The sequence below is a fragment of the Zingiber officinale genome, chromosome 5B (genome assembly GCF_018446385.1).
Source record: "Zingiber officinale cultivar Zhangliang chromosome 5B, Zo_v1.1, whole genome shotgun sequence".
NCBI lineage: Eukaryota > Viridiplantae > Streptophyta > Magnoliopsida > Zingiberales > Zingiberaceae > Zingiber > Zingiber officinale.
Window position 1 is genome coordinate 287253 of NC_055995.1, and position 16034 is coordinate 303286.

General features: G+C 36.1%; 2 protein-coding genes across 3 annotated transcripts; both read right to left on the reverse strand.

The window, feature by feature from the left end:
• Positions 1 to 37: 37 nt before the first annotated feature.
• On the reverse strand, positions 38 to 4547 carry LOC121983788. Its single transcript, XM_042536402.1, has 10 exons — positions 4154 to 4547; positions 3687 to 3923; positions 3536 to 3616; positions 2992 to 3453; positions 2279 to 2414; positions 2024 to 2186; positions 1811 to 1939; positions 1521 to 1715; positions 1176 to 1298; positions 38 to 420 (listed from the first exon to the last, which is right to left on the reverse strand). The coding sequence occupies exons 2-10, from the start codon at positions 3910 to 3912 to the stop codon at positions 310 to 312; spliced, it is 1626 nt and encodes a 541-aa protein (XP_042392336.1). The 5' UTR covers positions 3913 to 3923; positions 4154 to 4547; the 3' UTR covers positions 38 to 309.
• A 1506-nt stretch (positions 4548 to 6053) lies between these two features.
• Positions 6054 to 14195, reverse strand: LOC121983789 (signal peptide peptidase 2-like). 2 transcript variants are annotated; one of them, XM_042536405.1, is made up of 13 exons: positions 13959 to 14195; positions 13800 to 13859; positions 13284 to 13497; positions 12987 to 13102; positions 12737 to 12888; positions 12554 to 12639; positions 11512 to 11639; positions 10546 to 10596; positions 8996 to 9082; positions 8837 to 8906; positions 6869 to 7005; positions 6711 to 6788; positions 6054 to 6403 (listed from the first exon to the last, which is right to left on the reverse strand). In XM_042536405.1, exons 3-13 carry the CDS (start codon positions 13321 to 13323, stop codon positions 6305 to 6307), a joined length of 1044 nt encoding a protein of 347 aa, XP_042392339.1. In that variant the 5' UTR covers positions 13324 to 13497; positions 13800 to 13859; positions 13959 to 14195; the 3' UTR covers positions 6054 to 6304. The 2 variants fall into 2 exon arrangements, with proteins under 2 accessions (XP_042392339.1, XP_042392338.1); XM_042536404.1 differs by lacking the exon at positions 13800 to 13859.
• Positions 14196 to 16034: the final 1839 nt, after the last annotated feature.

A 16034-nucleotide genomic window follows, 5' to 3' on the forward strand; every position in this document is an offset into this window, starting at 1 on the left:
AGTAAATGATATCGAGCAATATATAATACGCATAACAATACATCATCCTTGTCCAACTTGTGCAGTAGTATCTCACGATACAAACTTTCAGTGACAAGAAAAAAGAAAAGTAAAAAATAATAATAATAATTGCACCAATAGGGTGCTTAAGATAGTTTTTTTTAAAAAAAAATGATAAATCAGACAACACCGAATCTTAACGGATTGGCCCGGCACTTAAGATAGGTTTAAGAGAACACACAAGGTGTTCATTACTTGGTAAAATAGGAAACTAATCGCATTAGGAATACTTTGCTTGGTCCATTTGTCTCAATTATCGATAGCGACGATGCTGGGAATTTGCCCGTGATTGACGAAGTCGACCTTGTTCAGCCTCACGCAGCAGATGACTTGCTCCGGGAGTTCCTCCGGCTTCTGGGCCTGAAACAGTTTTGGATAGATTGCACAGATGAGATTCAGCAAAATAGAAATTCAAACATACATTTCATAGAACACTATGCTCTGTTCTTTTCTCAAATGAGTCGAATCGAAATGGAGCAGCCCCTATAGTATTCCAATATTACGTACCCATTTGTATTCTTACCTGTTGGTAGTTAACACAATTTAAGAATTGTCATCCTAATATCGATATGGGTGAGTGGGGGATTGACTTGATACCATGTTAAAATCCAAGATATAGCCCCATTTCTCTCCTCACTTCCTATCCTTCAATTAAACAAGAACTCAAGGATGACAAACATGTGTGACTTTGTGTGTGTGTGTAAAGATGGATATAGATATATATTTCAGCAACAATTTAACTTCCTAGATATGGAGATATGGAGATCTTGCAACATGCTAAGAGTAAGGACAATTCATATCGTATATTTTAAAGTTGAAAGGGTGATCATAGTTCAAGGCCACCAAAGAGGAGAAGAATGTTCATAGCATTTTTGAGTAACTTAGAATATTATTTTCTATTTCTAACAGTTTCTGATCTACTTAGGTAGTCAATGTAGAAGCATAGGAAGAATAATAGTTACCGATCCTGTGGTTTTTGTTTGTTTCTCTTTGACAATTGCTAAGATTTTGGTCAAAGACAGATATTTTCATAAGCATACAATTGTGTTTTGTCTAAGTAGCATGGGGAGCTCAAATTCTAAGGACATACCTGTAGAATATGCATTAGAACTTACCTGAATTGTTAAACCCAGATCGAGCATCCCGTCTTTCATACGTTCTCTAAATGCTTCTAGACCCTTTCTTGATATGTAGCTGAAGCGATGTATGTCAAGATCAATCTCAAAGTAATCTTCACCCTGTAGGTTTGAATATATAAATCGCAGAAAAAGTATCAGGCACAAGAGAATGAGTTGAAAATTTGTTCTCTTGTCATTGACTCAGTTAGAATGTCGTTCTGACTCGAGAGGAAACAGGAACATATAATTTGACTCTTTTGCTCACAGTGTTAGTTTTCCAGGTTATTGATGTCGTCTCAAATAGAAACTGGCGAAATAGTCTATTCGTCAACTATATTATACCTGATAAAAACTGTGTTGAGGACGCGAAAGAACGGGCTTAAAATTGTATCCTTGTATAAGCTTTTTTTCTGCAGAACTCAGAGTAAGATCCTCTGGGTTAACTAGCCCACCAAGGATTTTCAACCTCTCCCGGAAGGGGGTGATCGTTTCCATTGCGAACCCTTTATTCCTTTCCATTTCATCATCAATAAATTTCTGCAAAAGATGAAAATATGCACCACAATTGCTGCTGCAAAATTTTTGATCTAAAGAGGTTAAGCAAACAACAATCAGGATCGAAAGAAACATACCCTTATTAAATGCTTGAAACTATCAGAAACCTCTTTGTCAAAGCACTCAGATATTTTAAAATACAGCACTAGGCTCATTCCTTCCCCATCACTATCACCAAGAAACATGGCGGCCGGATAAGTAGGCATCTGTAAGAAAACACGAAATTAACTTTTACGTACAATTGACTGGCTGCTCTAAACCATGAAAAGTTATAGCTTTCTGTTTAGTGCCTGAATATTGACGATAAGGAGTGAAGGAAGTTTCCCGTGTGTCTGGACTTGAGGAAGTTCAATGTGTTGAGCAATATGGTTTACTTTGCGTGGGCAATTGAACAAGTCAACACCAATTGGGTAATATGGAGCATAGTTTGGAGCAGGATATTTCTTCTTATCCCTTCACGATAAATACACGCGAGAGATTATGCAGGCACAGACTTTTTTATACACATGTAAATTATAAGTTTTTTGGATCTGAAAAAATCATGCCTGAAGTAGCTTTCTCCACGAAGTTCAAAAGTTGATGGAGCAAGAAAGGACCAGTATCCTGCACTTGATTTCTCCCCTGGGAATTTTGGAATCACTAATCCTCCTTTTGGACGAAGTAAGAATTTCTTTGTTGCGCCTATACGTTATGAAGGATACAAAGTTCAGCTCCAAATATATGCAAGATAAAATTGACCAAATTTTGCCATTTAGACATCAAAGTAATTCATACAGAAAACAAGTATTACTGTGCTCTACAAGTTTATGTATTTGTATTGCATGTACAAAGGATTCCTATGATTTTGTTTATTAAAGACTAAAACGATATTCATATTTTAGTTATGTTCAAACCAAACTGCATAAACCATAATACTATCAAGAATTCCTATAACTTTGTGCGGTAAAGGCAAAATCGATATTCATATTTTAGTTATGTTCAAACCAAACTGCATAAACCATTATACTACCTGGAATACCAGTATCATACCGCTCCAACAAACAACCCAAAATGATACCTCACGCGTACTTAGAAACTTGTATTAACCATCTTCCATACTGTATTATTTGAAAGAAATATCCACAGTGGAAGGCATTCAGATACTAGGACAAAAAGAAAAAAAAAATTCTTTGAGATTCTCAAGATAACCTTACAGACCAGTAGTGTGTGCAATGCAAGCGCATGTATTGAAGAATCAGGTATAAAATTATATACTTACAGAACTCAGTAGTTTCTTCTCCCTCACATGACTGCCTTTTGTAAGAAAGCCTGATAACAGCTGACTTTCTCTTTTGACCTGATGGACTAAGAGTATTCATTTGATAGATCTTATCATTGAAACTCAAAGAAGAAACTAATCTACTTAAACGAGCCTGCATCTTGTTCACAAGAGATTGTTCTTCTGTATCATGTCTTTCTTTCAAATCGTTAAAGCTACCATATGTTTTTTCAAGTTGTTTCTCTTGCGTCTTAGAGATCATTCCCGCAGAAAATTCAACATCCTTCTCTTCATCCTTGCTCGAGAGTCTTTCGATTTTACCTTCTCTTTTCAGATATTGTTCAACAGCCAATGTCACAGGAGCACTACCATAATCATGCAACTGGCACAGTGCATCAACAACTCGAGAAGCATTTTCATAATGCAACATTTGAGCCTCTATTTTTTCAGATGGCACACTATCTAAAGTAATAAAAGAAGCCATTATCAGTGCTTGTAATGTCATGTGAAGCGTTAATCAATTCATACTGTGTAACAATCTTACCTCCATCTACACTGATGAAATCATCATCAGTATCAGACTCAATCAGGCTGAGAGAATCAAACCATGCGTCTTGACACATTCCTAAAACACGTCATGTTATACACCACCAATATCGAGAGAGCAAAGATGAGAGTTGAAGTAAAAGCACTACCATGAGCATCCACTTGACTGTGGTGCCACTGCAATTGAGTTAGATGAAATTTCAAATTCTGAACATCTGTTTTTCGCCTTGATTTCCCAGAAGACTCGACCTGAACAAACTTGCTCATGGAAAATTCTGGCAGCTCACATGGAACTTTTCCATGGTGTTTCTTCGACCGGCGGGAGTACTTGTGAGGCCTGAGTGTGCTATTTGGCCTTGATGTGCACGCACCCATTTTGATATTCCCTAAAAGACCACCAAAAAGGATGTTCATGGATTATGCATCACAATGCTTGGACATTTCAGCAAACAACTGATTTGCATTGTAAACAAATAGATCAAGGCAGCATTCAAATCACATTGAATAAATGTTCAAGGATTTACAGAAAAAAAAGGGAGTTTTTTTTCCCTTACTGAAACCCCTTCTCTCAAAAGGCAGAAGCAAATGATCTGACGAGGTATGTTAGGGAGCGAACCTTGAGAGGAAACGGAGGCCGGCGGGGAAGAAATTAGCGAGACATCGGCCGGTGCAGGAGGCTACTAGAGCTACGGATAGTCTACCCGATAAAAATGGAGGGCATGAGGAAGAGCAGGCATCCCATCGGCGTCCTGCCCTCTTTCTCTTATTGGACTCCCGGCGAAGCGGTGGGGCGAAGATTGGGGGACGAAAAGGAGGAGCGATCGAGCACCGGTTCCGGACGCCGGCAATTTATAGGGTTTCGACGCATTGCGCGGCCGCGAATGCCTCCCCGGATCGAGCGGGACTCGGGAGCTCGACGGCGGCGGGTCGCCCCACGTGGTGGCCAGTCTAAACGACAGGGATTTTGCTTCTTAGCGTTCACGATCGTTAAGAATCTCAACGGCCTCCGACAGCTCGATAACTGGGCTCGAAAAGGATCATGTGAATTTATTTTAATTAAAAAAATGGAAAATGCTGTAATTCATAATATAATATTTTATTTTATTTTATTTGTTGTCATAAAAAAATATTATTTTAGTATTATTATAAGGGCAAATGGATCAAAATAGTTTTATTTTTAATAATTTTAATCAAAATTACTATAGTCATATTGAACTAAAAGATAGTGTTGAATAAAAACTTTAAAACAAAATTAAAAGACTCGTTTTTGACAATCAATTTAGATTTCTTTCTTTAAAAAAAAAACTTTTTAAAGACAAAACAGAGGCTAAAATTATTTGGAGAATGAGAGAGATTTTTTTAAAAGCAAAATTCAGAGGCACCTTATTTCATCCAAATCATATCAAGTCTGTTTTTTCCTCTTATTTTTTAATAAAAAATGTATAACCCCATTTTCTCTGTACAACTTTCTAATATATTATTTAATATTATTATTTCTCATCTTATCAGTCATCTAAGTTCACATTATAAAAACTACTCACATTATAAGAATTACGAAATCATAATTATCATAACATTGTATAATTCATAGCTTTTATTACGTGAATATTATTGAATATGATAAAATATGTATTACAAATGTTATGTTATTGAATATGTCAAAATCCATTTGATATTATACTTAATAAATGAAACAGAGATAATAATATGGAACATTATATTTGAGAGCAACCTTATCATTTGACAAGAAAGATAAATGGATTATCTCCTTCGTGTTGGTCTTGAGACGGATTGACGAGGACACTGGGGACAAGTGTATTCATCTTTTTTGTTACCAAGAAAAACAAATGGATTACTGATATAGTTACAACTGAGTTAATTATTACATGATAGAATTATAGAATTGAACAAAAGATGAATCTCGATAAAATTTAAGGAATTATCCTTTTATATAATGACTAATTTTAATTTTTTAATTTAATCTTTCCTAATAGGATGATGCATTTCATATTTTATAGAGAGAGATGGTTGAGTCATTCTTTTGATTAAAAATCATTCCATTTTTTAGAAAAAAATAAGGAGATTAAGTTTTAAATATGAATATAAAATATACTGAAAAAGGTACAATTTAGACCATTTTAAAAAACTAAGTATTTTATAAGAAAATAAATCTTTTTAAATACTAAAACCCAATAATGAGTACAACCATATTCTCTATATTTATTTTTATTTATCATTTTCAAAAACACAATAAAAATTAAAAATAATTTCCATACAAATCCTCAATAGATTTCCACTAGTCCCTCCTAAGAACATAACTAAAACTTCTATGTTCATTATTATTTTTTAAGAAAAATAATTATCAAAAATAAATATACCAGACTTGAGCTAATTTGAGTTCAACTATAGTCAAACAGTCGAGTCGACTGTTGTATATCAGTAATAGAATTTATTGATAAGAACACATTCAATTGAACATCCAAACAGACATACATATCCTAACAATATAAAATATATAAGGAGAAATTGAATCATTTATCTCGATTATAAAAGTTTATACTGTATAACAATATTAGAAAAACAAGCTAAGAACATCCAGATGAACTGGATCAATGTTAAGATTTTTTTTTTCATATTAAGATTTGTCATTCATGACTGTAATCATAAATCCTATTAGATGATAGCAATGCTCTCCTTAAACTAGTCGAATCGTCATTCATTCGCAGCAAAATCTCTGAATTGTTATGAACGACAGTAAATCAAACAACTAATCGACTTTCTTGTCAGCTTTAGTGGCTTCAGCTTCTGCGGAACCGCCACTGCTCTTCTCGGTCGATGACAATTGTGATTCGTCGAACTCCAGCAACTGTTAACAAAAACAAGTAGGTCATTCAGTATCGGAAACTGGATTTTCGATCCAACATATAGTTCTTTCCAATCGACTTCCATTCAAACAAAATATTCTAGTACAAACTCGTCGGTAGCATGAAGCTACAACCTTAATGAAGTTTAGAAAAATACTTTGAAACAAAATTGAACAAATCAATTTTCTTCTAATCCTACTTAGTTGAATTATTACACAAAATCCCCGAATGAATAAGAAAGCCATTGCACTATCGAAAACATAAAGGTCATCCGCCATTTTATAAAAAGGCAAGAAAATAGGAACTGACCGGTTTTACTTCCCCGTTCCATAGGCAATGAGCTGCTAAAAATCCGATAACTCCTGGAACTATATAAAGCAAAGCAGGCTGCATGCGGCAAAGAAGCCATAAGCATAAATTTGGAGAAAGGTACTGAACGGATAACAGAAACAGCTTCAGGCATTCACCTGTGCAGCTTGGAACCAGTTCATGATTATGATTGTAACGACCAGACCGACCGTATATCCTAAAAAGGCACTACTAAAGTACTGTGCTTGCTTTCCTCTTGAAACATCAAAGCGCAATGCCAATGCGACAAAGATACCTAATCAGAAGTATGCGTGTCAAATTGTGATGAAAAAAAAAAACATAAAGAAAGCTATGATAAAGTGAGAAATTTGAAAACTTCTAGCGGCACAAGAATTCACTTAAATTTACTGAAAGAAGAACTAAATCAGACTAGTTGCAAAGACAAAGAAGGATCACAAGCAACAAAGATCGCAAAGGTAAACCATAGATATCTTCTGTTTGTGCACGCCGTTGATTTGCACACCATTAGAAACATTATGTCTATCTGATCATCCTCAATTTGTTTAGAGCCCTCTATCAAGAAAAGTGACATTTTTCATTTCTCCTTAATAGTATAGTACTATAGTATCACATTATCCATGCAATTGTTTCAGTTCAGTTGTTAAATCACTGCAATGAGAAATATACCGACCGACAGATGGTTGGCTCTTTTACAAATTCCTAGGCATCCAGCAATGAGTTTAATCTTTACACAAAGTAAACATTCTACGGTTCCATTAAACAAGATCAAGCTTAACTTGACTTGAGAACGAATCAACTGTTGAGAAAAGCAGAAGCAGAACAGCAGCAAACAACTACACAATTCTGGAAGATTGTAGATCAATAGGTAGGAGAAATGCTGAGTTAATAATTGAGGTTAGAGGGTTAATGAGCTTAAGTTAATGAAATTTAAATGAGTTTGAGGTGATGAAGGGGTGTGTTCTCAAGGACTGTTGATCGAGAGGTTAAGTTCTTTACAATGTAAAGGGTTTCTGCAATGTTCAGGGCGAGCAGTGGGCTTTTTTACATTAAGACATGTATCAGTCAGAGATTGAGAAGACATCAAGCCCTTGCCATGAAAGATCACGCAGTTAAATCCTCCTTCGTCCACTATTCCTCATCAAATTCACCATTTCAACCCAAGATTATCGATATATCTTGTTGTAGGTGATACAATTTGATTCCAAGCAGCACGAGCAAGATAAGATAAATAACCTATGATGATCTTGTGATGATTGTAGTCTACAAGCAGAGAAGTAGATTCACAATTTCACTAAGCAGAATGACATTTTCAACCCTATTTCATGATTAGCAAAAAATACTCACATCTAACCAGCAACAACGATGATAATACTTAACAAAGTGATAGAAATTAGGAAAAAGCCAAGTAAGTCAAGCTTGACTATGTTCAACCTTGCTTATTGTTGAAATAAATAAACAAAGTCAACCGAGCTCAAAAGATTGTTCATTGAAAATAATATCAAGCAAATTTAAAGGCAAGCTGGTCTTTATATAATCAAGCTATAATCCAATCTGATATTTGAAACCCATAGTATTTAATAATTTGATAAAAAAAACTTAATAAATAATGTTAAACATAGAGATTAAATCCTTAAAGATTTGTTTCTCAACTTGTTTATGAGTTTCGATAATATACATTCATGCGAAAAAGCAAATATAAAACTTGATAATATAATATTTATACTAATCTCATAAAGCAAATGTGTAAAAAATAATTAACTGTTCAATAATAAATATTCAGTTTGAAACCAATAGTGCGACTATATATTATTCAAATAAACAAACAAACACTTCATGAATCAAGTAACCGACTAGTTCATGAACCATTAGTTTATATATATAACCCTACTAGAAATTATTTGTTAGTAGAATATTGATGAGCGGTGATAATGGCACTGAGTTTACCTTAGTAAAGCCTAATGCTAAGTTCCTTTCTAATAGTTTCACAAACAGTATAGCTAAAAAACTTCACAATTATTAATCTTTTCACCTTACTCTGAATTTAATTAACAATATACAAAAACATGTTTTTAGTTTGAGAAGTTGTCTTATAATTGGATATTTACCAGGAATAACAATATCTCCAAGGCCAAGCATGGAAAAAGGTCTTGCAGCATCAGAAGTTGGAAATAGAAGCTGTCGGAAGCACATAGGAAGTAAGTGTATGAATTAAAGCACACCAAATAGTTACTTAAATCAACAATCAAATACCTCGAAAAACTAACCTTTATGGGAGCGTCAAAAGATTTAGCAACACTAACCATCACTGGTGTGAAGAACACCCAAAATATATCATAAAAGAACAGTCCAACCTAAGCATAAGAGATGAAAGTCAAAAACAAATGAGCTGGTGAAAAACAAGAAGCTAACGAGTTTGGGTTTGTATTCTCCACGTGGAATAATTTTTTTTGATAAAAATCATTTCCTCCATTTTATGAGCTAACAGAATCAATAAGATAAAGGAAAATAATTATGAAATGCAGAAGAATCGTTGCAGTGCGAGCAAGCTTATAAGAATAAAATATAATATCTTCTTTGTTATGAACTTTTTTCTAAACACGACGCACAGTTTGTACCAGAAAAGCACATAAGAGAGGGATATTTTGTCAAAAATCTATAAGATCCGAACAATGAAAGATATGAAACTCACATTGATGATAAACAAAATGCATAGTAATTTTTCTGAGTCTATTGAGCTTGTGTAAATGAAAAACATGTAAAATAAAATGAAATTTATTTTAAAGGATTTGCCTCAAAGCATACATAAATAGTGATGCAAAAAGGACCCATTTAAAATAAATCAGATCAAAAGAGTAAATGGAATCAATTTCTGGATTGAACATTTATTTTATTTCTTTTACTTCACTATTAACAGTATTCTTAGTCTATTTGCCATTGTACCCCAGTTCAAACAAGACTAAAATATAAATATGAAGAGGTTAGTGTCAAGCAGAAGCAATATGTGAAGATGCTAGGGAAATGTTTCACTAGTCTCTTCTCTCCCTCTGATTCCACCCAAGGAAACAGAGAGATACAGTGCCTGGGGAAAACTTTTCCCCATGCACCTATCATTCCACATTTCCTTTCTTCATAGGATATTGGACCTAAGCATATACCATGCTGATCTTGTAAACAAATGGACTTGCAAAGGCATAACATCTATAAATTTAAGTTTTGAGGTTTTAACTTAATTTCATCAGGAAACCTAGCTCATTGAATTGTCGTAGGAAATTTTAACATTGTATTTTGTTGATTGTAGTTTGCATCTTTCATACTAAGAGTAGAAGCATAGTGTGATGAATCTTATTTACATGATAGCATAGAAAAGGTGGATCAGTGTTGGCTACATTGCTGAAACTTGTGGGTAAATGGTCAATAAAAGATAGCTTTGAGCTCATCTGTCCCTGAGATGTGTTTGATTTAGAATCGATTAGATGAAATTTGGTGCTCTATTGTAGGTTCAGGCTCTAGATATCTTTGGTATTTTTTCTGCTATATATTGTTGTCTCCTAATATTTGAGACACATCTATAAGTGACAATGGATGTGGATGCAGTGCGATATAGGTTAGCCGTTAGCCATCATTTGGAATGCAGCTAGTCTCTGATACAAAAGTTAAATACATCAGGAATCAAGTTAGCTCACTATTTACTCACTAAAAACAATGCACTATGAAATCGGATCAGTAAAGACAAAGCAAAGGGCACATTTCAGAAGGAAAAAACATATATTTTAATGCAAATACTGAAGACAGAAAGACTGTTCTCATCTCTTACCAAAAGAATGGCACCCGTTTTAAATGATCCCAATGATAACATTTCAATTCCCTGAGAAATGGATAAAGTAGAAGACATTCAGGGTAAAGTGGTGGAAAAAAAAACAAAATTTAACATGTTGAAAATCTTATTTCAACATATATGTGCTCCAATTCATCAGTAAAAACACACTACATGTTAGCAATAGACAAGATGGTTAAGTGGGTAACATGTTAAACTGTTACTGAATAAATTTGGTGCTGTGTCAATGTGTTTGTAGTAAACTCTATTTGAATATATATTGTAATTTTTTTCAATACCAGAAACTGAGGAGTGTCATCTTAGAATCAGAAAAATTCAAAGTACAAAGTGAATGTGTTAAGTAATTCAATTTATCTCATTCAAAAATAAAAAAAAATAAGCATCTCATATCGGTTGTCGATGATTATTTATGATGTTTCTTGTGCAAATTGACTCTTTTAATTACATATAGATTTGGAAGAAAATAAGAAAGGAGACAACACAATAATAGTTTTTCCATCATGGTAGGTCCAGATATCAAACAACAGCTAGGAGATTTGTATAAAAAGCAAAGGGAGGGTAACAAATAACCTACATGAATAAGAAAATAAGAATATTTTTTGGTCCATGCTTATGCAATTTCTTAAAACAATATCTTATTTTGATAACGGTGAATGTGTGGAAATTATAAAAGCAATAATGCAATGACCAGAAACCAGATGGTACTTGTATCTAAGTTCGCAAATGGAAAGACAAAAATCTTTCACAATCAACTATCCTATACAAACTAAAAACATATAATATATACATATATCACAGGCAAACAACAGGCACATAATACAAAGAATACATAACAAAAAACAAAAACGGTTAGAAATATAATAACTCATCAGCCAACTGCAGCATGCATGCAACCATAGAAGCCAACAAAAGAATCAATATTTTTGTTTTTGGAAGAGAATTAACCTGAATGCAGAATGCAATCCCCAAGATGTTGTTTGCAAGCCAATGCTTTTTCAGAGCATACCAAACACAGAAGAAAGTTCCTGGTATTGAGGCAACAACCTGAGATCTGGTGAATTCCAGAGAAGCAGCTGCGACCATGAATATCAAATAAACAATTAAGAAAACAAAATGGTCATAGATGACAAGGATATAGGACAATCCAGCAATATACTCCAAGGGAAAGGATGTTAGCATCCCTTAATTCTTAAACACAAGTCATTTCAAGCTTGTTGGAGCGCAAATCCTAAAATAAGGTACAAAAGGATAAAAGAGAGAAATTCACTAAGGGTGTGTTTCTTATGAAAGAAAGAAAGCCCAAATGAAAATAATGAAACAAAAAATTCCACAACCATACTTTTTACTCAGTTTCCTCTGGTAGAAAAAGAGGAAGGGAAAAAATATGGAAAACATTTCCCCCTAATTTTCCTCTATGTTGCTTCCATCCAATTTGGACGGAGCACACACTTCCATGTGCAATAGAGCTTAAATCTAATCTTAAAAAAATGAAATAATTTTTCTTTTCAAATAAAGCTTTGAAATAAGTTTCCCTATCTCTTTCCTTTTGAAATAGTTGAACAAGAATATTTTGCAATCAGTTTTCCCTCTACTATCTTTCTTTTTCTAATTGTATCCTCCCTTTGTAGGAAACAAGGCCTATAAGTTAGTGAGAAGAATGTTGGTCATGATGACTTGAGAGATGCATGATATCATAATTTTGGATTTCTACATATATGTTGTGTATGATCAATATTACGAGCTACCAATGAAGTTAATGCAATTAACCAAGAAATAAACCCAAGAGCATGATTGTTATTAGATAAGGACGAGATATAGAGAAGTCAACAGCCAATCATACTCATCAGCATAGACTTTATTATTGCTGAACTTTTCATTTTAAATATGAAACAATTTTAAAACAATAAGATGTATGAAGTTACCCGACACAGCACATACACTAATTTTAAATGATACTGGACCAGAGAGAGAGAGAGAGAGAGCATACAATGGAAATAAGGAACACGCCAAATGATGAGGTCATCGTTCCAACGTTTTGGGAGAAAATGCTTGATTGCTGGTAATAAAGTTGCCCTGCATACCAGTTTTAGTGGCAACTGAGGAACTGTATCTAATAATACTAAATATCATCAAGACAGATATCATTTCAAAGGGAATGACAGTCACATACGAGAAAGCCACGATCCCAAGAACAAAGAAGTAACATGTCAGTACAGCATTGACTAGATCTTTGGAGAAGACTTTGAAAAGAAGAAACAGTGACAACAGCATTGCACTCCCTACCAAAGGAAATCGCATAGCATGTTCATTTGACATTGTCTCCTGCAGATATTTCATGCTTATTGAGATATATACTACTGTAAACCAAAACATTACAAGTAAGCTACATTCAGTCATAAAAAAAGGAAAGCAGTGCTCACTGAAGGTGGAGTTGGCTTGACCGACCGATAGCAACCAACATAAACAGTAAGGCATGCTGTCAAAACTACATTGACATTGGGATTTACCTTCACAACAAGTGGTGCTAAAGTCAAACCTGTATGAAGAAAATATTAAAATATAAATATAAAGCTGGAGGAAACTGTATAAACCAACACATTCTTTAAGATTGCTAGACCATAATTAATGAAAGTATACTAATAAAAATTCACAAAATAATAATTAAACTTTTGACATGACATGTTATGTAAAAAAGAACATAAGCAAAGGCTACAAACCTAAAAGAGCAAAGTTCACGACTCGTTCGTGTGTTCTCATTGTATCAATTCAAATTCACAGGCAAGTCACGATTGCAAGCAATAGTGGGGGTTGGATACCAGCTTGTAAGGAAGATCTCAGGAAGATGAGATCTTCCAGGAAAACTTAAAATTTCGAGATTTGGACAATAAATTCGGTGGTGGATTAGAGTATCCTCTTCCCAGATTTTAAGGCCTGCATGAGAAAAAGAAAAACATAGTCATAAAGAAGGAACACTTGTATCTCATACAAATCAAAATTCACGCTGATGATTTGTAACATGGCATCAGTGAAAAAAAATAACTTGAGCAAGTCCCTGGAAATATAAGCAGATACGTAAGTCGAGATCTAATCATTACTCTTCATAAGCATCTTAGTCAAATTACAAAAACACCACCTTCATGAAAGAAGCAGAAGATTAAACAATTTAATATTGATTATCCAAATTCCAAAGAAGCGAAGGAGGGGCAAGGTGTTGCCCGGGACATCCTAATCACCTCCGATCCATGCTATCGAACAAGCAGTAACTACGACGGTCGTAGATCCGAATGTAATTCCTGATGAGGTCGACTACAGCACTAAGGCGCAAGCAAAAACGAAGGAGCTTTGGAGATCTAGACGGGAGGAGATAAGAAACAGATGCAAAGATACGTTACCTTCGCTTCCTACGATGGAGGGAGGTCGGAAGGGCCCAGGTCGGGGACCAGAAACTTGGGGATTCGCCCTGTGAAGGAAACCCTAGATCGGCTACTTCCGATTCGCCTCCCCTCTTTTCGCCTCCGTGATTTTGAAGGTGCCCACCTGCGACGTTACCCTTCCCAAACGCACGCAGACTGAACAGGGGTTTCGAGTTCAACTCCTCTCGCTCCGTGTCCTGTCCACGACCCAACCCGCATGGATTCGCACGCTGATCTAACAGACCTAGAATTTGCCTAGTCAGCATATGACGTGTCCGTTTGCAGTCTCTAGGGCCCCACGTAAACGTGTTCGGACCGATATTATTCGGGTAATATTTTGGGCGATATCATCGGGTTTCTTTTATTCTCAGCGAGGGCCTAGTAATTATATTTTACATTTATTGTTAAGCATTATTAGGGAGTAAATTACTATACATAATTTGTTTCCAAATTGTAATTAGAATAAATTTTGTTGTCCTGACCAGTTAGAAATGAATTTTAATATAGGTATATATATATATATATATATAATTAATTTATAAATATGATATTATTAAAATGTTCATATATATATATATATATATTCTGGTTGATTAAATTCTGATTATTTAATATTACAATTAATCCTCTTCAGAGATGATCTATAATTTTAAATATCATTTTCAAAAACAGTTTAATTTGTGTATTGTAATATACAAAGTTTCGGTATTTACACTTGCACCCCTTGAAATTATTTCATAGTATGAGATTAGACCCTCAAAGATTCGAAGAGACAGTAGACGTAAACCAAAACTTGCCACTCCCTTCTAAACAAACCTCCAATTTTCGATTTTCTTCGCCATCGAAACAAAGTCATCACGCTGAAGTAAACAAACGGTAGTAAACCAACGGATTGACGGCCGGCGGCGGCGATTTGATGCCGCCGTCTTTGGCCATGTAGAGGGAAGACGGCATGGGCAACGCCAGTGGGGTCGCCGCTTCCTCGTCTTCCGCTTTCTTTAGATTAACCACGCCACCTCCGGACGGAGTCAACGGCGGCTTCTTTGCGTTCAACGCCAGCGGGCTGAGCACCTCCTCCTCCTCCATCTCCTTTCCCCTTCTTCTGCGCCCCGCTCTGTCCTGCGTGCACAGCCCTCGCCGTCGCTGGCAGCGACAGGTTACTCCCGGAGCTCGCCGCACCGGAGGAGGAGGACGCCAACTTCGCAGCCCCACTCGCCGTGGCGGCGCTGCCATATATCACGCCGTCGTAGTGGCGCCTCGTGCGCCCGTCTAGCCGGTGCGGCAGCCGCCTCTCCCGCGGGCTTCCGGTGGCCCGCCCTCCCTGACAGAGCCGCCGCCGCGACATCGATCGGGAGGCGTCGCCCAGCTGCGATTGGGGCACCGGAAGGAGAGGCGATCCTCTGACGCCGCGCGACCAGGAGGCAAAGGGCGAGGCACTCCTCATCGGAGGCTACCTCGTCGTCGGCGCAGGAGCGCTTGGAGTGGTTCCCCTCGCCCTGCCACCCCAACTGGTAGGCTGGCGGGGGCGGCGGTGGAGGCAGAGAACGATCGTCGGCGTCTCGCCGCGATCGTCGGCATCTCGCCGCGATCGTCGGAAGGAATCACTGCATCCACGGCCCATGATCACCCTCTCTCGATGAGATTAACGGCGGAGATCTTTACAAGTGGTTCAGCGTTGCGGAGGAAGGAAACGTTTAACAGGAGAACGGATATAGAGAGGGAAACGAGCGGAGTGGCACCATTGTTTGGAAGAGGGCAAATCGTCTGGTCTAGAATTTTTTTTTTGGAGTACAAGAGGTCCTGTTCATTTATTAGTTGGATAGATTGAACCTTATCTAACTTCTAGACTATAAGAGGTTTTATTTATTTATTAGTTGGATAAATTGAACCCTATCTATTTTATAGATGAGATCCAGCCCACTCAACTAATGAATAAACAGGGGATAAGAATTAGTTCAGGAAATTCTGGACCAAAAGATGTCTTGTTCATTTATTAATTGGATAGACTGGATCATATCTATTTAACATGTGGGATCTAACCCACTCAATTAATGA